Source organism: Cnephaeus nilssonii, assembly GCF_951640355.1.
Source record: "Cnephaeus nilssonii genome assembly, chromosome: 12".
NCBI lineage: Eukaryota > Metazoa > Chordata > Mammalia > Chiroptera > Vespertilionidae > Cnephaeus > Cnephaeus nilssonii.
The window spans coordinates 67795829-67819633 of NC_137083.1; the positions used below are offsets into that span (position 1 = coordinate 67795829).

Sequence of the window (23805 nt, forward strand, 5' to 3'; positions counted from 1 at the left end):
GTAAGGATTGAGCATTCTAAAATTCTCAGAAATACAGAAACTAACTCAATGCTTTTCAAGTTCCTGTGATCTAAGATTAATCCTTAGTAAATAAAAGCTAGCTTAAGTCTATGGTTTAGTAAAATAAATAAATACATAAACAAACAAACAAACAAACAAATAAATAAGAGAGAGCAAAGAACTGTGCATTGTTTATGCCAAGACCCCGCCACAAAAGCCTGGCCACCCTACAGATGCCAGGTCTATACACAATCCGCCCATTAAAGGAAGAGATCTATAATAGGATATACACAGTGGTATCTGCATTGGTAAATAATAAACCCAAAGGTAAAAGTGTTATCTTCTCCTGACCTGGTGAGGCACACCCAGCTGCTCAGGGACCCTGGTCTGCTGGAAAACACACAACACTACACTCTACCAGTCAACACACATTGGTGCTTGGTGAGAACTATAACCCTCTCTCTCCTTAGGCCATTTTCTGATTCTAGGTTTAGGAAGAATGGAGGCTACATTAAAGCTTGTTTTTCATTTAAGTCATACCTGATGAATATCTGAGTTCTCTCTTTAAAGATTTATTGTAGAGAGGAAAATAACTTATTTTTAGTTCTATCTCTAAAACTAGGGAGTTGTTAAGAAACTAAAGCCAGATGATTTTTATCAATGAACATGTCTCTCTGTATCAAGTTTCCTAAAAAGGCTATCTATATCACTTTTTATCCACAGCCAAAACTATCCAAACAGAGTGGTGAACTTTTAAAAATTGGCTGTGATATTCTTGGCAGTTAAAAATAAGAAATATAAATGTAACCAGCCAAAGCAGGTAGAAATTTAATCCTCATGAAAAACTTATTGGAGAAAAGTTTATCCTGCAATCAGCATTCCCAAACACCTATGAGTGATATCTAGATAAATCTTTTTAAAAGGTGTCCTGTAGCAGCCCTTGCTGGCTTGGCTCAGTGGATAGAGCATCAGCCTGCGGACTGAAGGGTTCCAGGTTCGATTCTGGCCAAGGGCACGTGCCTGGGTTGCGGGCTCGATCCCCAGTAGGGGGCATGCAGGAGGCAGCCAATCAATGATTCTCTCTCATCATTGATGTCTCTATCTCTCTCTCCTTCTCCCTTCCTCTCTGAAATCAATAAAGAAATAAAAAATAAAAAAAAGGTGTCCTGTATTAAATCCCCAAATAGTGACATCAGCAAATATTTTCCAGAAGAACAAGAGGGCTGTCCATCATGATGTTATCTTCCGTGGTTATAAATGCACTCCAAGTATTCAGACTTTTTCATAGTTATTGGGGGGGGGGGGGGAGTAAAAACGTGCTGTCACTTTTACAAAAAGACTAGAATTTTCATTTTGGAGGGAAAAAAAGACAAAATTAGTTACAGGGTCAGATATAAAGTTACAAAGCACAAAAAGCTTTGAAAAATAGAACAATATAATACTTTTTACATCTGTTAATAAACTTACAGCCTGGAGCTGTTCTTTGCAAATATCTTTTCCCATTTGGTTGGGTACCTTTTTGTTTTGTTGGGAGTTTCTTTTGCTGTGCAGAAGCTTTTTAATCTGATATTATCACAATTATTTATTTTTGCCTTTACTTCCCTTGTCTTTGGGGTCAAATTCATAAAATCTTCTCTAGGATCAAGGTCCATAAGTTAGTACATATGTCTTTTATGTAATTTATTTTTTCAGGTCTTATATTTAGGTCTTTGACCCATTTTGAGTTAATTTTTGTATTGGGAACAATCAATAGTTTAGTTTCATTCTTTTGCATGTGACTTTCCAATTTTCCCAGCACCATTTATTAAAGAGGCTTTCTTTTCTCCTTTGTGTGTTTTTGGCTCCTTTGTCAAAAAATATTTGCAGACATCCATATGAGCTTATCTCTGGGCTCTCTGCTCAGACAAGGGGTTAATATCTAAAATATATAAAGAACTCATGTAATCCCACCAAACAAACAACCCAATTAAAAAATGATCAGAGAACATGAACAGACTTCTCCCAAGAAGACATACAAATGAAAAACATATATATGAAAAGATGCTCAACTTCACTTACAATTAGGGAAATGCAAATCAAAACTACAATGAGATACCACCTCACACCTGTTAGAATGGCTATTATCAACAAGACAAGTAGTAACAGATGTTGGAGAGGCTATGGAGAAAAAGAGACCTTCATTCACTGCTGGTGGGAATGTAAACTGGTATAGCCACAATGGAAACAATATGCTAGCTCCTCAAAATATTAACAATATAGTTACCATATGACCCAGCAAGCCCTATTCTGGATATCTACCTGAAAATTTTGAAAACATTTATCGGCAAAGCTATATGCACTATGGTCATTGCAGCATTGTTCATGGTGGCCAAGTCATGGAAACAACCAAAGTGTCATTTGAAAGATGATTGGATAAAGCAGATGTGGTACATCTATATAATGGACCACTACTCAGCCGTAAGAAAAGATGAAATACTGCCATTTGCAACAACATGGTTGGACCTTAAGAATATCATGTTAAGTGAAATAAGTCAAACAGAAAAAGTTAAGAACCATATCATTTCACTCATATGTGGGATATAAAACTCAAAGCAACAAATGAACAAACAAGAAAAACAAACAATAACTCCTAGACACAGACAACAGTATGGTGGTTACCAGACGGAAGGGAGGTGGGGCAGTTGTAAAGGATAAAGGGGGTCAAATATAGGGTGATAAAAAATTATTTGACTCTGGGTGGTGGGCACAGTGCAATATACAGATCATATATCATAGAAATATACACTTAAAACCTATATAATCTTACTAACCAATGTCATCCCAGTTAATATCATTATGAAATAAACTTACAACCCAACTGATGATAGTACATATAAAAAGAGACATGGAAAATTTATCTTTTATATCAGTACATATATATTGCTTTCTTTCTAAAACCAACTTTCTGTAAAAATAAGTGTAAATGACATGTATCTTTAAAGAACATAACATGATACCAAAAAAAAGGCTTAGGAGAAGCATTTTGGCTTTTCTTTATTATAATCAAATTAATTTTAGAGGAATTCCCTAAATAATTCACTAAAAGTAACAATATTCTCAGGTCAGAAATATATTTGAATAATCAAGAAATATATTTGAATAGTCAAGACTTTCAAATGTTTCAAAAGTAGAAAAACATGTTAGCAGTTATTTTCTACAACTTGTATTATCTCTTCTTTTGGATTTATCTTGGTATTTACTCTTGTTTGATGATTGTTTTATTGTTAATAATTTTTAGCCTTAGCCTTGGTATTATTTTAATAATGTAAGACTAAGAGAACATATTTTTCCTCTTATGCTTAAATACTTTACTTGAAAATCTTACTTTAAATACAATTTAAAGGTACTTAAAAGTTACCTTTATCTTTTACTCAAAATAACCTCTCTTAAAATCATTGTTTTATGAGTTACGTATATAACAGAGAAGAAAGAATTGGTCCAACGTCTGGAATTGAATCCAGAGAAAGATACAAATTTATTCAAATAGAATATAACAGGTACAATTTTAATAAAAAGTGAAATTGTTTAGGAGAAACCAATGAATCACCATTTTTAATATTAGTTATTCATGTCTATCATTTTTATTCACATAGCCATTACCTCAAGTAGTATTTATTTATCATATATCTTTCCAAAATCCTAATAAAGACCCTGTTGTTTGGGGTAATGTAAGAAATTAAGTAATTAGAAAACTACAAATTAAAAATGAGATTGTAATTTTTTTCAATCAAATTGACCAAATTAAAAAAATAGTATTAGTAAAAATGTGGGAATATGAATAAATTAACAAAATTTTTTGAAATTAATTGGATTACCTCTATTAATATTATAAACATTTAGGCACTTTGATATAATAATCCTTTTTTATTAAAGTCCAATATTCTGAAAAAAATTGCTTAAGTAACTATAGTTTGGGGATGTTTACTTTCTTGGGTATGTAATAGCAAAATATTTTTAAAAAGTAAGAATTGCAATTAAATAATTAAAAGTGGTGTAGAATTATGGGTAATTTTTGCTTTAATATATTCCTCAGGATTTGAAATATTAAAGTTGAAAAGCTGGTATTTCTTAGATTATATGGTCATAATTAAAAATGGGTAAATTAATGGCAGGTCCTTCCATATAATGTCATACAGATCTATCTCATACCTATCTGCCAGTAATTCACAGTATCGATAAGCCTTAATTTGCTCATTTTTCTTGCTCTGATGAATATCTTGATTATTTTCCAAGTTCTAATTCAACTTATTTCACTGAAGAGGTCATACAAATGGCTAATAGAAATAAAAATCATGACTTCAGTGGTAATTAAACAAAACAACATAAAGCAAAATGTCACTGTTAAAGCTATCAAATTAAAGATTTAAAAAATGACAATCACCAATCCTGGCTAGCATTCAGTGGGTTAGTCTAGAAAACAGTTAGGCTATGTATATCAAGAATTTTGAAGGAAAGCATTTAATTTTTTGTACTCAGTAACTGCATTTCAAATATTCTCTAATAACCAAATGATAAAATTACAAATAAAGACATATCAATCTGTCTATTCATCTAGTGTTGTTTCTATAGTAGCTTAAATATAAAAAATAATGAATGGTTAAAAATAAAACATGATGATCAACAAGAATTATCACTGAAATGAGTAAATGCTCAAAAAATAATTTCTAGCATATTGGATGCATAACTCTGTGTATAAAATATACAAACATAATATAATAAAAACTGGCCTAAAAGGAATATACAATTTTTTTTAGTGGCTATCCTGGGAAGTACTTAAGAGTAATTTTTATATTCTTCTTTGTCCTTAAACATATTTTCTAAATTTTGTACAACAAATATTTACTACTTTTAAAGAAAGTATAAAAAAATATAACATGCATGCCTATCTATAAAACCCATGGTGCTGTTGCCCTTCACCTATAAAATAAAATTCAAATTGGCTATACTCATGTTAAAGGCCTTTCAATCTGATTCCATTTTATCCATCCAATTTTATTCTTTTTTTCCTTTTTATTGAATTTATTGGGTTGACATTTGTTAATAAAATCATATAGGCTTCAGGTGTATAATTCAATAGCACATCATCTGTATAATGTATTGTATGTTCACCACCCCAAGTCATCTCCTTCCATCACCACTTATCCCCTCTTTACCCTCTTCTACCTCTCCCCCATCCCCTTTCTCTCTGGTAATTACTGTACTATTGTCTATGAGTTTGGGGTGTTTTTTATTTTATTAATCCCTTCACATTTTCACTCAGCTCCCCAACCCCTCTCCACTCCTCTACCACTCAACACTGTCTCAGATGGTCGCCAGGCATGTCATGGGCCATCTAGATGCTGCCCATCAGGTCTGGCATTTCTCCTCTGCCCTAGGGTTTCTGACCATGATTTCTGGTTGTAACCATGTAAAGCCAACTTCAGATATTCATGATGCTCTAAGCCAAGGTTGGCAATTCTAAAAAATCATTTTGGACCTGATTCCAGTTAGTGCAGCCCAGTAATTCAGAAGGAGAACCCCTCTGAGAGCAAAAATCCCATTAGTATTTGTTAAATGAATAAAAAAATCACTACTGTCATCAAAACAATAGCAGTAACATTTCTTGAGAGCTTTCTGTTTATAAGAAGGCACTGTTCAAATTTCATTCATCTTAATGTCCAGAATAATCCTCCATTTCAAATATGAAAAAAACAAGCCTCAGGTAGTTTATGCATATTTCCCAAGCAGATACAGCCACTGTAGAACTGGGATTCAAATCCAGCTCTATTTGATACCAATCTCTCTACACTAACAAATTTGCTTATGGAAAATCCACTAGAAATCATTTTGCATATAACATTTTTATTAGTTAATCTAAATGAATATCCATGTAGCTAAGTTGAAAAAGATGCATTGGCTACAAAGTTTCTTATTACATATAAAAATAGATAAAAAGCCAATAAAACTTTCTTCTGAAACTCATTATATGTTAATATGTTTACCTGTATAGGACCAGCCAATCTCTTCAACAAGTTTTCTCTGTTGTCTATAGTATCCATAAGCCCAATCTAGAACCAAGAAAAAAACAACAATTAATCAATGTGTAGAAAAACATGTCTAAATTAAAAAAAAATAATAAAAAAGTAAGATGGTCAAATTATCGATGCCATAAATGGTTCCTTATTACTCTTACCATGTCACCTTCCCAATGTTTCCTCCCAACCCCAATCACTACCATTATAGATCCCATTGTTGCTCTTTTTATAGATAGTGTAAATTTTAGGAGGCAATTTAAAGAAGGCTGAAGTTCAGGCAGGGACAATGTTATAGTAATAGTGATAAGAATAATATAGAATAAGTATCAAAGTGTGGAATTACAGTGTGATATTAAAGTGTGATGTTAAAAAGTATTGAATGTAATGTAAACAGGTTGATAAACACCCCTGAGTGGCCTGTATGTAGAAAATAGATAAAGTGATCTGCTCCCCATATGTAAAACCAGATATGCAAGGCTCCTGGGACCCGCTGATAAGACACACTGAAGACGCCCATCTAGGCACATAAAAAGAGAAAGCACCAGAGGAAGATCAGAGAGGCCTGCTCTGCCCCTCCACAGACGGTCACTCTCCACCCCGCTTCCTGCAATCTGCCCAAGCTCTGCCGTGGACTGTGAGTCCGAACAGTGAGCCGGAAACCGAAGCCTCAAGCAAGACGCCGAGCTGCAGCTGCAACGTCCAACGTCCAGTGTGTGTGTCTGTCGGCGCAGATTCCCGGGTGGCCTGCCGAGGTCTGGAAACCACCAGGACTCTGGTAAATAAACCGTGTGTGATTCGTGCATTGCATGTCTGTCTCCTGTGTAATTTATGCTCGGCCAAAATTAAGTAAGTACCTTGGGTCGTACGTGTCAGTTTAGAGACTGGCTGAGAAACCCTTGGTCACCTGTGCTTACGTCCCTGAAGGAGAAATTGGGACAGACAAAGCATATATTCTGGGTAAAGCAGGAGCAATTTAGAGGGGTTTATCCCAAAGAGAGATGGGTGTCAGGCAGTTCAACTTTTCCTATCTTCAAATTTTTCTTCCCATTCCCTAAGTCTAATGCTTAAAATCCTATTGATTATTAGTAATACTTTTGGTTTTATAAAAACACAGGTTTATCTGTAAATGCTTCTGGGAGACCCAGAGGTTATCATGTTTTGAAACTTTGCTTCTTTTACAATAAAAAGTTAAATGAGGTGCCTTGCGGAAGTGAGACTTGAAATGTGTGTGTGTTGGCTGGGAGAAAGGTTATGTCAGACAGTGTAGGTAAATCTGCCCCTTGGAGAAACAGAGATGCCCGAATTGGGTAGCACAATAGAAAGCTTAGGGCATCATCAAAGCTTAGCGATGCCTCAAGATTAGAAAGAGAGGCTTTAGATTTAGAACATAGGGAAGGAGGTATAGAAAGCAAAGTGGGTAGAAGCCTGTGATATTGTGATTTACCGTATAGTAAGAAATATGTATTTGGTCTTTATCACTGTTTCTGGCATAGAGCTCCTAAAACCTTGGAATTTCTTAATTGTAGAGAGCCATAAACATGTGTCTTTTTTATATGAATGAGGAGACTTTTGGACACTCACCAACCAATGGTCCTGGGAACCACCTGATGATTAGAGGGTTGGAACTTTCAGTCCCTTTCTCGCCCATCCTCTGGGGAGTGGTGAGGAGCAGGAGGATAAACCAACTGCCAGTGGTCAATGTTTTAACCAGCCATGCCTATGTAATGAAACCTCCATAAAAACTCAAACAAAGAGGGTTTGGAAAACTTCCCAGTTGGAGACCTTCCTGATTGGTGAACATGTGGAGATTTGGGGACAGCGGCACACCTGGAGAGGGCATGGAAGCTTTGAGCCCTTCCTCCATACCTGTCCGATGCTTCTCTTCCATCTGGCTGTTCCTGGGTTATATTCTTTCATAATAATCTGGTGATCTAGTAAGTAAAATGTTTCTCTAAGTTCTGTGAGCCCCTCTAGCAAATTAATGTAACCCGAGGAGGGGGTCATTGGAACTCTAAACCTCAGCCAGTTGGTGAGAAGCACAGGTGAAAACATGGATTTGGCGACTGGTGTCTGAAGAGGTAAGGACGATCTTGAAGGGCTAAGCCTGTAGGATCTGCTGCTATGCCATGTAGATAGTGTCAGAATTGAGTAAAACTGTAGGACACCCAGTTGGTGTCCAAGAATTGTTGGTGTGGGAACCCCCCTGCCCCACAAGTAGAAATTGGTTCCAGAACCTTTTAAAATCAAAGTCTCACTCGGCATAATTCAAAACGTTGCCTAGAGTCATGCCTGCACCCAGAAAACGGGGATGTTTGGATGGATCCTGCTCCTTCTTGTGCCATTGTCCCTTACATCCTGGTTGTACTAGCATTAGTACTCCATTCCAACTACTTTGTGGGCCAATTAAATCCTTTCAAGTAAATCAGGTTCCAAACCCTTATCAGTGTTGAGAAAACTGTTTTGTAGAAATGGCTACAAATAATTTACAAAAGAACTTATAGAATGTTACTCAGAAATTGAGGATCTGTCAGTAAAGCCTTCATTGGAATATAAGGATTTATTTATATTGTACCGTTCCATTCCATTCCATTCCATTCCATTCCATTCCATTCCATTCCATTCCATTCCATCCCATCCCATCCCATCCCATCCCATACCATTCCATTCCATTCCATACCATGCCATGCCATGCCATTCCATATTATTCCATACCATACCATACCATACCATACCATACCATACCATACCATACCATACCATTCTATACCATTCCATTCCATACTACACTTATACTGATAATTCTCAATAGCTAAGAAAAGAAACTGTGTTTTTAAAATCCTCAATAAGTTGTTTTCTCTTTATTGACAGTTCCCAGTTTCAGGGAAGCAAATATCTTAAGGACAGTTCAGAAATTATTTTCCTTTCTTCTACATCACATACTCTCTGATTAGTTCAACATGGTAATGAATAACTGGTAAACTATTTTATAAGAACCGAAAAGCAGGTCAGCTATGAGAAATACACATTTTGAATCCATAGAATAATCAAAACATACTTTGGAGAAATAAGGGTTTTGTTTGTGTTTTAAAATGTTTTATAACCATAAATACTAGAAAATAATCCATTGGCCATGTAGCACATTTCAACACTTACTTGTTTTTATAACAGCTTTATTAAAATGTAATTCACATATCATACAATTCACCCATTAAAGCCTGCAATTTAATAGCTTTCGTATATTCACAGAGTTGCACATTCACAGTACAATTTTAAAACATCTTCATTACTCTCCCCCAAAAAACATATAGCTCCCATTCCAACCCGATCCCCCAAACCCTCAGATCTAGGCAACCACTAATCTACTTTGTTGCTACAGGTTTGGTATTCTAGACATTTCCTATAAACAGAATCACACAATATATGGCCTTTTGTGACTGGTTTCTTTAGCATAATTAATATTTCCCAAGTTCATCCATGTTGCAGCATATATCATTACTTCATTCCTTTTCATTGCCTTAAAAATACTCATTGTATGGTGACCAAAATGGTCTTAAAGTTCCCCTCAGCCGGAATAAACTTTGGACTGGCTTCTTCTGGACTCCAGGCCCCTGACCCACCTTTCCTTAGAGTTTAGAAGACTTGTAAGGTAAATTCTCTCTGTGTCCCTTGGAGATGTAAATCTTTTTTCTTAGCCACAGGGCAGTTTTACAATCAGACATGTACTCTCAAGGACAGGGGAATCTTCTCTTTGAAATGTAATCATCAAAGGAAATAGCACCCTTATCACCTCTCTCTATGAGCAGGTAGGAGCCTGACTTCATGGGGGTGCCTGCTCCAAGTTGCAAAAACTACCCCTTTGTCATAAAGTTATGCATTTATTTTTCCTTTGAATAAAGCCAATTAGCAAACACGAATGGTTTATGATTTTCCCCTTAATGTTCTGCAGTACTTTTCCACTGGGACTCACTCCAACCTTTAAAAAACTTTACCCCCTCTACTGCAATGGAGTTGAATTCAGACTTAATTATGGCTTCTTTCCCAATTGCAATAGCTTTGAATAAAGTCTCTCTTGCTGTTTAAACTCGTCTGGTACAATTTTTGTTTTGACAATGGATGTACCACATTTTATTTATCCATTCATCAACTGATGGCTAGTTAGGTTGTTTCATTTGGGGTAGGGCTATTATGAATAGAATTGATATTAATATTTATGCATGTATTGGTTTTTCTACTTAAAAATTAAATGTTAAGTTTCTACTTCATTTATCAAATAGAGTTATCCCATAGTATGGTGGTCATTTATGGTTAAAGTGTTTCTTCATGATCAAGGAATATATCGAATTAAATGTTAGAAAACCTCTCAAAGGTCATTTGACTCAGACCTCAATAGTCTACAAAAAAAAATAATTCCTGCCCTAGCTGGTTTGGCTCAGTGGATAGAGCATCGGCCTGCGGACTGAAGGGTCCTGGGTTCCATTCCGGTCAAGGGTATATACCTGGGTTGTGGGCTCGATCCCCAGTGGGGGGCGTGCAGGAGGCAGCTGATCAATGATTCTCTCTCATCATTGATGTTTCTATCTTTCTCCCCTCTCCCTTCCTCTCTGAAATCAATAAATATATATATTTTTTTAATTCTTATTTTAGAGTAAGGTAATTTATGCCAAAGAAATATAAGTGGTGTGTAAAAGTAGTGACAGAAATGAACACAATAAGCATGGCTCCTGCCTCCTACTCCACTGAGCCTTCCCCAGTATCAGTGATTCCTAACAATCCTGAGCTATTTGTTACTACCCAAAGGTGTGCTGCCTGAGCAGGAACCACTATAGCATGTATACCTTCAAGAGAAACAAAATAAAACAAAACGATACAGAAATTATTTAGATATATAAATGACTGAGAATTGACTGTATACCTGATTTGAACTGGCTATCAACTGTAATTTTCCTCTGAAACTTTGCACTGACCACAGGGAAAAGGTTTTTCATCTTATTACATATTTTAAATATAAATATTTTTAAATGTAAGACTTTTTGTCCTCTCAATGCATTTTGATGATTTCAGATCAAAGACCATACAAAACCTACATTTAGCAAGTATTACATTGAAATAAATAAAACAGTAAGTTCTTGTTTAAATGACTCAGTCTAAAAGATGACAGCAAATAACAAAATTTAGCTTTCCTTATAGGGCTCAAACACTACACAATGAGCACTTGTCCTTGGTTTTTAATTGCTTACCTTAAGAAAGCTTTTTCCCATGCTTCCGTGTCTCTGGAAGCATGGAACAGAGGGTGGAATCTCAGGCGGATGGCGGGGGGGGGGGGGGGGGGGGGGGGGGGGGGGGGGGGGGCGGGGGGGCGGGTAGGGGTAATCAATCTAAGACCTTGCATACATATATGCATGGCCCATGGACACAGACAATGGGGCAGTGAGGGCCTGGGGTGGAGGGTGGGGGCGGGCTGGAGGAGGTCAATGGGGGAAAAAAAGGGGACATGTGTAATACTTTCAACAATAAAGAATTATTATTTAAAAAAAAAAGAAAAGCTTTTTTCAATACAAGATTCCCAGGTGTTGGTAGCTCCCTTCAGTTCCTTTCCATATTGTGTTCTTGTTACTTCAAACAATCCATTGCACATTCATATGCTAATTGCATAGTCTTTGAGTGTGAGAGAGTATCTCCTTAGAGGTCTGATAGATAAGATGTGATAGCTCCAATGAACCAGAAAAAAGAAGCTAGGGTCACTGTTTTTCTTGCATTATATACTTTGAAAATCAGTATATAAAATAGAATCTATCGAAGTACTTAAACATTTTTAAATCAATTAAAATAATAAAATAGACTTCTTTTTCTGTTTCTGTGAATTTTAGTTTCTTTAGTTTTAACCTATTTTTCTTTCCATTTAAACGTATTTGCCAGGTCTGTTTTGGTGTGTTTTGTACTGTTAAAACTAAGAAATAAATTTCAGAAATGAATTGTACGCATGATACACAAGAAAACATGCATTAGAATATATTTTTTTAAGGCTACTCTAAAATTTGTCCTAAAATATTCTTCATGAAATGGTTTTATAACCTGCTACAAAAAGCAGAGAGAAATTTGCTTTATTTTATTTCAGGTAATCTTAAAAGTACTTGTTGCAACATATTCGATCTTATACTTACCTTGAGCACCTAGATATATGCAAATCTGTATATGTCTATGTGTGTGTGTATGTGTGTGTGTGTGTGTGTGTACATATATATATATATATATTTATATATATATGTATATATTATATTCAAAGAATATAAAGAAAACTATGTGTATAAAAGATATAGGTAAAATGAGCATTTTTTCTCAAGTTTTTAAAACAACAAAATTAGAGTGGTCACTTCCTATTAAAATATCATTATAAATATTTCAAATTACAAAAATGCCTCTGATTTTGCCCTTAACTTAAAAAGTCTCTGCTTCTTGTTGATTAACATATATTCTACTTATTGTCTGTATCCAAGTATATAATCTAGCAGCAGTGCTCTGACAAAACACACACACACACACACACACACACACACACACACACACACACACACTCTTTAATTCTATAAAGTGGCCAAATATTATGACAAGGAGAAGAAATTCAGCTTTTGGTGGGAAATAACCACAGATACAGGTTTGAAGTCTAAGATTCTAAAACTAAATTTCTCTAGTGGACTTTGCCAAAGGAGATGATACTAACAAATTTCACATTCTTTAAAAGAAAATCACTAAGGAACTTCAGAGGAGGGGCACAGGCAGTCAGTTGATGGTAGAAATCTGGAGAGGCAGAGAAGAAATAAAATTAAAGATGAATCTTTAAAGCCCTTGATTAAGACTGACAAGGAGACTGGGAGGCAGGGATTGACAGGTTCAGGTAGAGGAAAGGCATGAGCACCAAGCAGCGGCAAATGCTGAAACCAAAGGTTTAGTAGGCCAGTTGGGCCCTCATGTAGGGTCTGCATAGGTCACTAGGAACTTATCCTTGGTGACAGCTCACCATGATACAAAAGTCACATAAATTTTCATACTTTTTGTTTTCATCCAACTCTCCTCTTATCTACATTTGTTTTAAAAACAGGAAGGAGATAGTCTGCTGAGTTAACTGGAAAATATAAAAATATTTCACATACTGCGCATATTTTAAAGGGAAATATTACAGAAGAGTATGTAGTCTGGTTGGTGTGGCTCAGTGGCTGACCATCCACCCATGAACCAGGAGGTCACCAGTTCAATTCCTGGTCAGGGCCACGCCAAGGTTTAGGGCTTGATCCACAGTAGGGGGTGTGCAGGAGGCAGCCAATTGATGTTTCTCTATCATCGATGTTTCTATCTCTCTATGCCTCTCCCTTCCTCTCTCTCTAAAATCAATAAAAAAAAAATATTTAGTAAAAAAAAAAATAAGATTGGGTAATAATGCAATAAATATTTCTAATTGAAGTGAAAGAGGTTGGGGGTGGGTGGGTAAAGAAATTTAGGTGGCTGGTATCTGCTTGAAGGAAGACCTGGAAACCCCTGAAGACAGTTTAATGTCATTGGAACAATTATCACCCACTAAATAATGTGGCAGTCAGACACCCATTAGACTGAAGCGGCAGTGATAAAAAAGGGTGATCGCTATAGCAGTCATTACCCATCTATTACCAGAAATAAAATAATAGAAGTCCCCTCTCAGAAAAGAAATAAAATCAGAAATAAGAGTTCCTTTAAGAAGAGAATTAGCTTTTGATTAAAGAACACCTGTGATCGCATCACCTAGCTTTGAAAGTCCTTTATTTTGTCGGTATCTACACTAATAAAAGAGAAATATGCAAAGTGACCGTACCTCCATGACGCCCATCAGCCAATAAAGAGTATGCAAATTAACCAACAAAGATGGCTGGTTAATTTGCATATGGAAGCACAGAGCAGCCGGGTGGGGCAGGACGCCTGCTATGAGGGAGAGGGCGGGGGGCAGAGGGAGCTACAGGAGCAGTACTCCGGCCAGGAGCGAAGACTTACAAAGGCTCCCGGGCAGCTGGGAGCGAAACCAGGGGAAGGAAGGCCTATTCTTGCACGAATCTTTGTGCAACGGGCCTCTAGTTCTATTATAATATCTTTGTTTGATAAGAAAGCTGAGTTTATGCCAAAACCAGTTTGGCTCAGTGGATAGAGCGTCGGCCTGCGGACTGAAAGGTCCCAGGTTCGATTCCGGTCAAGGGCATGTACCTTGGTTGTGGGCACATCCCCAGTAGGGGGTGTGCAAGAGGCAGCTGATCGATGATTCTCTCTCATTGATGTTTCTAACTCTCTATCCCTCTCTCTTCCTCTCTGTAAAAAATCAATAAAATATATTAAAAAAAAAAAAGAAAGCTGAGTTTATGATCCAAGTGATCTAAACCAAAACCCTGATTAGATAACTAAGGCAAACTTTCCAAGTAAAATTAAATCTGCCCATGATATAGTAGAGAGTCTATAATATCATACATGGCAGATTTTCTCTGGATTTTCCTGTTATTCAATATTGCTAACAAATTGCGTTATCATATGGCTTGCCTTTACCAATCTGGATTATAAACTTTTATCCAGTATATGTGCAAAGACATTTGTGAAACATAATTTAGCTAATTATGATAATTCAGGTAATAGGCTTGTTTAGGATACTGTTACAGTTCAAACATAATACTTACTGTTTATTCTTCAGATGTAATAAAACTCCCTAAAAAAGTACTCCTCTTAAAAATTATATATTTATATATAAATTTTCCCCAAAATCATTTGTTTCCCAATTTCAGCTACTTTTCAGTGTTAGTAAGAAGAATTCCATTGGTTTTCTCTTCTCTGTAAAGATTTAAAAATTAATGTACTGCTTATAGTCTTAAAACTTAAATTTACAACTTAATGCCAAATAAGAGGGTACTTAATTCATATGGATAACAACAAGGAATTCTGCAAAGAGATGAATTACTAAAGTCCAGATGACCTCTTCATTTAAAGAGAAGGTTGAAAAGATGAAAAAATATATCCTTGAGACACTATACTGAAAATGAGAAAATTATCCAGAGAGATGGAAAGATTAAATATAAGAGATATAAAAGATAATTAAGTAAGAGCACAAAGGGAGCTATTTCTTCCACATGCTTATTTTGGTAGTTAGATACCTAATTAAATACACATTTCTCATAGGACTAAGGACAGGTGTGGAGGTGAGCAATTAGATTTTACTGTTCCATAGACACTGAGTACCGTGTGTGCCTCCCTAAAAAGGATTTGTATGTTGGCAATTTATCTACCAAACCTACTGAACACTTTTCAATAAAAGCTCAAAATATTCACTTTTCTTGAAAAAGTAACCAGTGTATTTTCTTACACTCCTTAGATGTGTGGGTTTAACCTAATGTGATTTATTTGTATCCTTAAAGTTGAGGCCTTTTCTGTCAAAAACATATGAATAATTTTAATCTGTATCAGAGAAGTTAGAAAAATAAAGATAAGAAAAATAATTTTAAAAATCACTTATAATCCCATCTCTTACAGACAACCAGTATAATTTTGTGCATGTTTTACTATGTCTATGTAATGAATTTATAATTTATGTAAATTGAATTACACGACTTCATTATTTGGTGACTTGTTTTTTCCTACATCATAATAAATCACTGATATATTCTCAAGTTAATAAGTAGGGTTTTATAGCCTCATAACAGTTCCGTTAAAACATTCTCTACATTCTGAATATTAAAATGAAAAGTTGATTTAACTTTGGGAAATTTATTTCTTGGACTTAAATTATATGGGTGATGAAAGTTTCCATTAAGCTAGTTTGAGCTTCATGTATAAAATAAAGTCTGAAGGAGAGTAAGCGACACTTTTTATTTTCCCTGTCAACTGTGTTCTACTACACCGAGGAAACACTAAAATGGCACAAACTCATTGCCTGTGTACAGGGCTATAATTATCACAGCTACCTAGGTTTATGACAACAACTAACAGTGAAATTATTCCACTATAAGAGAAAAACACAATTGTGGATGAAATAATGGTGATGGGATCAAAGATAGAAATAACAACATGTGCGAAAATAGTTGTTAGAAGGAGCTAAAAATAATACTAAAAGTGGGAAGAGAATCAAATCTGTAGAAGAAAAAGCATATGAATGTGAAGACAAAACATGGAATTCACCAATACACAAAAATAATGTACTATTACATTTGTGTTATGTATTAATATACTATTATTCATTATACACAATTATATTGATATCTAAATGAGAGTGCGGTATTACTCAGCAGTCTAAATGATGTTTCTGTTGTTCAGTCTTATGCCCATGTGAAATCAGGAGTAGAGCAAGAATGTCTGTGTCCCTCCATGGTCAGGATCACTCAGGAAGTTCTGGACAACTGGCACACCAAAATTCCCAAGGATACAAAGGGATTCCGTTTACATTTACCATGAAAAGCATAAAATATGAAGACGTTTCCTAAATAAAGATCTGACCTGTTATTAACACAAAAGAAAACATAAATAAATAAGGAGAACTATGACATCCTTAAATGGAAACACAGGATTTGGGGAAGATATCAGTTCTTTCCATGTCAATAAATAGGTCAGATCTCAATGGAGTGTTTTTAATCAGCAAAGTTATTCTAAATTCAGTAGAAATTAAATGAAAAATAATAATTAATAACACAATTAAGAGAAAGAGTGAGATAATGGGGGCTTGGTTAAGCAATCACTCAAAGATAAACTGATAGGCAGATCAATATAACAAAGCATATAGCACTAAAATTGGACCTAGGATAGATACCAGTTTAATCCATGATAAAGGAAACATGAGAGTCAAATAAAGAAAATATGAAAGTTCAACCAATTTGGGGAACACTGGCTATTTGGAACAAGCAGTTTAATCACACTTTACACATATCAAAATAAAATCCAAGTGGTCCTGGCCAGGTGGCTTAGTTGTTTGGGGCATCAACCTGTACACCAAAAGGTTGTGGGTTTGATTCCCCGTCAGGACACATGCCTAGGTTGTGGGTTTGACCCACTGTCCAGGCATGTACGGGAGGCAACTGATTGATGTTTCTCTTTCTCTTTCTTTCTCCCTTCCTCTCTAGAATCAATGGAAACCTATCCTTGGGTAAGGATTAAAAATAAAAAATAACAATAATAAAAGCCAAGTGGATTAAGGACTGATTAAAAAAGAATTCACAAAAAACTATAAGAAAAAATATAAGTAAGTATTTAATCTATTATAAGATGGGGAAGACCTTTGTACACACAAACAAAAGATATAATAAAAATATTTATAGTATTGACTCCATAACATTCAAAACTTGTAAGAAAAATGCTTAGTAAAATGCAAATTACAAATGTTAAACTATTGGTAACTGCTAAAATGCACTCAACAAATGTGACAATATATTCCAAACATATAAATTCTTACAAATCAATAAAGGCAAATATATAAACAAACAAGTTTTTAAAATGAAAATATAATTAATAAACCTAGAGAGAACTGTTAGACTTTACTGGGTATCAAAGAAACAAAAAATAATACTAAGATAGCATTTCATTTTTTTTTTTTTTAATATGGAACGCTTCACGAATTTGCGTATCATCCTTGCGCAGGGGCCATGCTAATCTTCTCTGTATCGTTCCAATTTTAGTATATGTGCTGCCGAAGCGAGCACTAAGATAGCATTTCTGTCAAAAGTTTATTATTATTATTATTATTTTAAATATTCAGTGACACCCCAAATTATCTTGATATGTTTCTTAATATACAGGTGGAAGTATGAACAAGTATAAATTTTCTGAAAAGTAAGCTGACAAGAGTCATCAAGATTCTTAAGAATCTTCATATCCTGTGAGACAGTAATTCCATTTCAAGGAGAATATTTTAAAAGATTAACAGAGATAAGAACAAAGTGCCATGTTCCATGATGTTCACAACACTGAAAGTAACAGTGACCAGTTGAAAAATAAGTTAATGTACAATAAGTGAGGGGAAGTTTAAAGAAATGATGTAATGTTCATAATATGAAATAATGTATTTATTGATTTGGAGAAATGCACATGATGTAAAACCTTATCAACAGTGATGGTAAAAATTTTATAATATTACATATATTCAGAAATGTAAGTTTCTATGTGATTTTTATTTTTAATATGTTTTTAAGTTTTCCGTGTATTTTATGTTTGTATTAGTTAAATATTAAAAAATGTAAAATGAAAAAAAAGTAAAAAGTATATGCATTTCTGAAACAGTATCTCTAATTCTAAAGCCAAATAGGTTAGAGACAAATTTATGTTTTATTTATTTTTAATATATTTTTATTGATTTCAGAGAGAAAGGGAGAGGGAGAGAGAGATAGAAACATCAATTATGGGAAAGAATCATTGATCGGCTGCCTCTCGCATGCCCCCTACTGGGGATCGAGCTCCAACCTGGACATGTGCCCTTGACCAGGAATCGAACCCAGGACCCTTTAGTCCACAGGCCGACGCTCTATCCACTGAGCCAAACCAGCCCGGGCCAAATTTATGTTTTGAAGACTGGGTAAAGAAAAATTTGAAACCCATTTTCCTTTCTTATTTTAGATTTTACAATAACAGCTTATCTTTATTCACAAGAGACTGCATACAGTAGCATTAACAATATTTTTAAGCTAAGTTTAGAAAATCATAACCAAGCCTGCACATGTTAGGCAATCTGAACATTTCAACTACCAAGAAAATTAAAAACAAGAGCCATAGCAAAATAGGAATGTAGCAAACTCTTAGAACATCTAATTAGCTGTGATGACTAGATTGATTAAGTCATCTATTTTGGGATAAACTTTGAAACAGCCTATTTCACTTTGTGTCTTCTAAAACAAATACTTTTTGCTGAGACAAAATTAGACCCATATGTACATATCTATCGATTAAGCAGGAAAATCTGGCAACTTTATGAGTTGGCAGCCTGTTATGAAATAGGCTATAGGTGGATTGTATGTTAAAATAGCTGCCAGTGTTTTGACTGATTCATTATTATGTCTGGACCAGGCAGAACGATTTTCTTGACTTTCCAATGTGGTGACTGAAAACTCATTTTTGTCACGTTTCATTTAGACTTTATTTTTTTTAATGGTCTAGCAAAAAAGCTTTTATTCATAAGAAGCATAGTCATTATAATAAAGAGGCTGATAATTTTTAATAGATTATTTTATTTCATTTTAAAGAGAGAGAAACATCGCTGTGAGAGAAAAACATCAGTTGGTTGCCTCCCCTATTCACTCTGACCCAGGATTGAACTCCAACTCGCAACCTAGGTTTTTGCCCTGACCAGAATTGAACCAGCAAACTTTCAGTGTATGGATGACGCTCCAACCAACTGACCCACACCAGCCAGGGCATTTTTCAATAGCTGTTAATGATTTTGAGTATTTATTATTTTATAATTTTTTATAAGCTTAATAAGCCAGATGTTACTGCTCATTAAAACTCCATGGGCTTGGGCAATATTTCAAACAGAAATCAGAGTGAGCCTGGTAGATCTGCCTAATTTAAATTATAGACATATCAATATTTTATACCTCTTTCATGAATCTTTAGGGTCAGAAATCTAGACCCTCCCTCTGAGTGGTGACCTTGGAGAAGTCACATGTCTTTGGTGGCATTTTGACAATTATAAAATGGGGATAGTTATCTCCTGTTTACTTATAAGGATACTGTAACAAATGATAGGGCATATCTTAAGCCATTTGAGCTTCCTAAAAATAGCTTACATAGTGCCCTGGCCGAGTGTTGTCCTGTGCAGCAATAGCTTTCTGGTTTGATTTCCAGTCAGGGCACATAACTGGGTTGTGGGCTCGATTCCCAGTCGGGCGCTTATGGGAGGCAAACAATAGATGTTTCTCCTCTCTTTCTTTCTCTCTTCCTCCCTCCTCCTCTCTCTCTTCCTCTCTCTAAAATCATGATAATTTTTTTAAATGGCAATCAGAAAGTAATATACCCACCAACACCACCATCAGTAAATAATAATTGTCAACACAATATTCTCTATGAAGCCTTATCTGACCTTTCTCTTTTATAAAATAAAAAAGGCTTGTATCAACTCATTATTTCCTGAATTTATTTTCCAAGTGTTTAGTTTTTTCTTTTACGAGTGAAGCAAAAGTCCCCAAAATAATATATTTAGATCACGTGCAGAGCATATTCTGTTCAGTCACAACATTTGTTTACTGTTGTCTGATTTTTAGACTAAAGTATCCTTTAGTCTTAAAGGTAACTATGGACATTCAATGTACATGGGGAATACAAATCCCTACATTCAAATGTTCAACTGAGTCTCACAAGAACAACGTGCCATTAGACTATCAAGTGATAAATATTATTCATCAACTTATTTTCGTCTGTTACAAAATGCATTTGAAGTGAGTGGAAACTGCTCAAATCCTATTGGCTCAATTGATTGGGACGATGTAGGAATGTTCTGTTGGGATAGAAGAATCATTTTCTGTGTTTCACTTTCTTACTCTCCCACCAAGCTGCTGCTCTTTGCAAAGCTTCCCACTGCACTCATCTTTCTCATGTAGACATGTGTGCGCCCCATGGAACTTGGTGTCTCCATGATATTCATTCTCTGAACCACCAAAGTCCACTCTAAGAAAAGAGGAGTCCGTTCACTCATCAATCACGACACACTTGTCTTCAAGTCTTGCACTGGTGACTTGTCTTGACTTAGTGGCCCACTGTTTTTCCTGAAACTTGAAAGCTGTGTGCAGTGACAGATGTTCACAGATACTCATTAGGTTGCCTAGATAACCCAGGTTTATTGCACTTAGAGGATCAATATCTAAAAAGCATTCCTGTTCTATAGATAATTAATAGCCTTGGAGAATATAGTTCTTTAGTTACTTTTTACACACAATCACAAATAGTTGGCCAGGAGTAAGGTATTATTTATTTTGGAATACTTAACTCAGCTTGATTAAACACATTTTCTCTCCAGGTTTACTGTTTGTGAGGATGCTAAGAGACTAAACAAGTTAATGCAGTGTTTTCAACCTGGATTGCAACCAGGACTCTGCTGGTATTTTGCCCTGGAGTTACTGGGCCACTGGGGCACCTCCAGATAATTAGCATACTCCGGCAGTGTCTGATGTAGTAATGGAGATGGTGAAATGAAAAAGAACATCTTACAACAGACCAAGGGTAGCATCTCTGCCTGGGCCGGGTGGCTCAGTTGGTTGGAGCGTTGTCCCATTCCCCAAAAGGCTGCAGGTTCCATTCCCAGTCAAGGTGAGTATGAGAGGCACCCAACTGATATTTCTCTCTCACTTGCATGTTTCTCACTCTCTCCCTTCCTCTCTCTCTAAAAAACAATAAAAACATATCCTCGGGTGAGGATTTAAAAAACCCGCAGGGTAGCATCTTTGTACCTCAAGAAAAAAAAGAAAAGTTGTTTTTTATGAAAGAATTTAGTCCTTGAAATATATATATAGTTTTTTGATATTATATATATATATATATATTAGAGGCCAAGTGCACAGCATTCGTGCACTGGAGGGGGGGTGTCCCTCAGTCCGGCCTGTGCCCTCTCGCAGTCTGGGACTCCTCGGGGGATGTCCTCCTGCCAGCTTAGGCCCAATACCCCTGGGGATCGGGCCTAAGCCGGCAGTCAGACATTCCTCTCGAAGTCTGGGGCTCTCGCAGTCTGGGACCCCTCATTCCTTACCGCCCGCCTGCAGTGGAGGCAGGAGAGGCTCCCACCACCACAGCTGTGCTAGCCAACCATGAGCCCAGCTTCTGGCTGAGCAGTGCTCCCCTTTTGGGAGTGCACTGACCACCAGGGGGCAGCTCCTGCATTGAGTCTCTGCCCCTGGTGGTCAGTGAGCATCATAGTGACCTGTCGTTCGGCTGTTCAGTCGATTTGCACATTAGGGTTTTATTATATAGGATCATAAATACTTAAGATATTGACATATAATTTATGTTTTCATTAATATATTTTTAAACATCTAAGTGACTTTATGCATTTCTGAAGTTTATGTCTTTATCCTAATTTTCATTTTTGGTGGCAAATGTTTAACTGATAATCTATTATACATCTAGTCAAAGACACATTGATTTAACCTGGGAAATAAAATTTGCACAATATCTATTTTATATTGAAGTGAATGCGATTTTGTTGATGTCTTGAGTTTTAAAATAAAAAATAGTGGGGTGACTGAACTGATCTATGATTTAAAAGAAATGCTACAATTACCACTCCAAGTTCACCTTTAAACATAAAAATAGTAACCTTTTGATTAAAAATAATACTTTTCTCCCAAACTGTATTTACTCTCTAAACCAGGCGTCCTCAAACTACGGCCCGCGGGCCACACGCGGGTGTTTTTGCTGTTTTGTTTTTTTACTTCAAAATAAGATATGTGCAGTGTGCATAGGAATTTGTTCATAGTTTTTTTTAAACTATAGTCAGGCCCTCCAACGTTCTGAGGGACAGTGAACTGGCCCCCTGTTTAAAAAGTTTGAGGACCCCTGTTCTAAATGGTCACACTGACTGAATATAGATTATAGGAAGAAAAGGCAAGTGAAATGTGGAATCAGGAAAGGAAATGAGTGGTATAAATAGATCTTTCATAAAAGTAGATTTCTTTCAACTACTACTGGAGAATGTCATAAAAAGCATTTGAATAGTTTTCTTAAAAAAAAACCAACAAGAAATAGCAAGGGCTAAATATTAAGTGCCCTTGTGTGTTTATATTTAGGACTAGCATCTCATTGAAGATTTTAAATTTGTGTTCCCTAGTTGACAGCACTCACCTGCTGCAAATGGTCCCACTTCTCCAGTCAAGGGTGCCTCCCAAAAGTAAAAAGCTATTTTAAATTTTGGAACTTTGAAAGGCTATGAACCATAATGGAAAGAGACTGGAACCAGCCAGGGGGCCATTAGAACTAAGAATGTTACATCTGGCTTTAAATTTCCCAGCTGTGGACTTTGGAAGTCATTTGCCCACCTCAGAACCTCAGTTCCTCTGCCTGAAGCAGAAGGCCCTCCTATGCTGGTGGGGTGGTTTGGAATCCAATTCATTAATTCATTTGCATGTGTTTATAAAGGATAAGACAACATATTAACATAGCAATGTTTTCATCTGGGAAGTAAATGGAACCCTATTTTCACCTTATCTTAAAGAACAAAGGTTATTTCATGTATTGCTACAGCAGGAGTTTTCTCTATCCTTTCTCTTATGTTCCATGTGAGATATTACCCAATCCTATTGTTTAACATATTGCTTCCTATCTCTGTGGGCCAGTCGGTGCTTGTCTTTAAGTCTCAAATCCCATATCTATAGAACATATATCCTATCTAATAAAAGAGAAACATGCAAATTGACCATACCTCCGCTACACCCACAAGCCACGCCCACCAACCAATCAGGAGCGAGTATACAAATTAACCCAACAAATATGGCAGCGGCCATGGAGCTGGAACAAGCAGGAGGCTGGGGTTGCCCCCGGCGATGGAGGAAGCCAAGCTTCCCGCCCAACCTGGCCTGCCCTGCCCTCTGCTCAAGGCTACAAAGTTTCAATTATAGAAGATAAATAAATCCCAGATACCTGCTTCCAGCCGGCCATAGCCTATGCTTGGGTTGCCAGGGGAGCGTGGCTGGCCTGCAAACCACCACAGGCCCCTCGCCCAGCCCACCCATGCCCCAAGGGAACTCCCACCCTGATCTGGGACACCCTTCAGGGCAAACCAGCCAGC

The 23805-nt window shown here is 36.2% G+C and overlaps 1 protein-coding gene across 3 annotated transcripts in view; it reads right to left on the bottom strand.

Annotated features, from left to right (window-relative positions):
- PTPRZ1 (protein tyrosine phosphatase receptor type Z1) overlaps positions 1-23805 on the bottom strand; it is a 189220-nt gene that overhangs the window by 123304 nt on the left and 42111 nt on the right. For all 3 annotated transcript variants that reach the window (XM_079786830.1, XM_079786829.1, XM_079786828.1), the window contains exon 2: positions 6021-6086. In XM_079786830.1, coding sequence (XP_079642956.1) covers positions 6021-6086 — 66 coding nt within the window. The remainder of the gene's footprint in view (positions 1-6020; positions 6087-23805) is intronic.